Genomic DNA, 1578 nt, shown 5'->3' on the forward strand with positions numbered 1-1578 from the left:
TCAGTTTTTCCTTCAATGACTTTACTTCTTTCTTCAGTGTTGTACTTTGCTATTGGTCCATTAATATACAGAACTAGAGTAGCACTGAATAGTCATCACATACTTCATTAAAAGTAGTAACCTCCTCTTTACTATTAATCAGTTGTACACTCAATGACAGCATCAATTGTTTCATTAAACCGCTACTAGTTGATAATGATGAGGTACGCTGATGTTCATCTACAATGTACATGTATATATGCAAAATACATATTAGATTAATAAAAAAACAACTTACATAATTCTATCGTAGCAGAAGGGGAAGTGTCATCAATTTCTAGTACCTAATGTGCAATAAAAAATCAGTTCATAAAATGTACAGTCTGGCTGTCTATTTACCTCATACACAGTACAGTATCCAATGGTTAATCTCTTCACTTTATTTTCTTTCAATACATCAATATTATTAAGAGCAGCTGTAATTAACTGCTCAGATAGAATCAAAGGGAAAGAACAAGTGATAGTGAAGGAATTACCATCTCTAACAACATTCAATTTGACATGCGGTGACAACTTTTTGAAGATACTTTTTGACAATTTCTTGATATCTTTTATTGTCCTATCTGCAACATCTTCATCAACAACAATGGTAATCCTCTCGCAAGGAAGTGCTGAAGTATATGAAAACCTTTCGTGCAAGCATTGACTGAGTTTTGTTTCACTAAATTCTGTTATTGCTTCATTATATTCCTGAATGACACCTTTAGCTTTTTGTATATTTAGCTCGGTTACAAAAAACTCCAACATACTAATATCATTCAGGGAACTTTTATCTCTGATTAACTTTAAAATGCTATTAATGCTTTGACACTGAGCTATTTGACATTCTAAATCTTCCAAAGAATAACTCAAAATATTTTTGATATCTTCATGTGCTGGAGACTTTTCCTTGATGCATTTCTCTACCTTCAAAAAAGTTTGACCAAATTTTAACCTCATGGTAGTAAACTGTGCTGTCATACTCTGAGGAAGGTAAATCTTTAGCCCTTCATATATATTTAAGTTTTAAAAACCATAATATCATTTATACACTTACCATCATCATCATTCATTACTACTAAATCATCACTGCAAAAAACTTCACCTATAAAAAATAATAGAGGATATGCGTGCTAAGTATATTCATAGCTTTTAAGTACCGTATATCCAACCCACACAGTAAATTGGCCGCCATGTTGGACGTCAAGTTTATTAAGAGTTCAATGGGGGAAAACACATTTTCTTGCCTTGCTACCTTCTTGAGGCCTTTTTTGGAAGCTTAGAAAGCATCCTGAGGATCTAATGGGGTCTAGTAGTCACCTGAAAGATTGCTATCAAGAAATACAGAGCGGTTTCCTGGTACCAAGCCTTTTTCTATCATTTCTCCATTGCTGCCAATGGAAAGTTGACGTCCAACGAACTAATTTTTTTTCTTGAAAGTTATTACGGTATGCAATGAATACATTTATTTTGCAATGAATATACTTAGCACGCATATCCTCTATTGACTTGCCTATGCATAACAGAACAATTTGCTTACTGTATTCCTTCAAAAGGGAG

At 33.4% G+C, this 1578-nt stretch overlaps 1 protein-coding gene across 1 annotated transcript; it reads right to left on the reverse strand.

Annotated features, from left to right (window-relative positions):
* Nucleotides 1-103: 103 nt before the first annotated feature.
* Nucleotides 104-1123, reverse strand: LOC109592548 (uncharacterized; the record flags this gene model as incomplete). The annotated part of the gene is made up of 4 exons (XM_020007974.1): nt 104-219; nt 278-323; nt 379-1025; nt 1076-1123. Coding segments are annotated over 4 exons (857 nt in total), but the record flags the coding sequence as incomplete, so codon positions are not given.
* Nucleotides 1124-1578: the final 455 nt, after the last annotated feature.

The sequence above is a fragment of the Amphimedon queenslandica genome, unplaced genomic scaffold (genome assembly GCF_000090795.2).
Source record: "Amphimedon queenslandica unplaced genomic scaffold, v1.1 AMPQUscaffold_4786_Cont23237, whole genome shotgun sequence".
NCBI lineage: Eukaryota > Metazoa > Porifera > Demospongiae > Haplosclerida > Niphatidae > Amphimedon > Amphimedon queenslandica.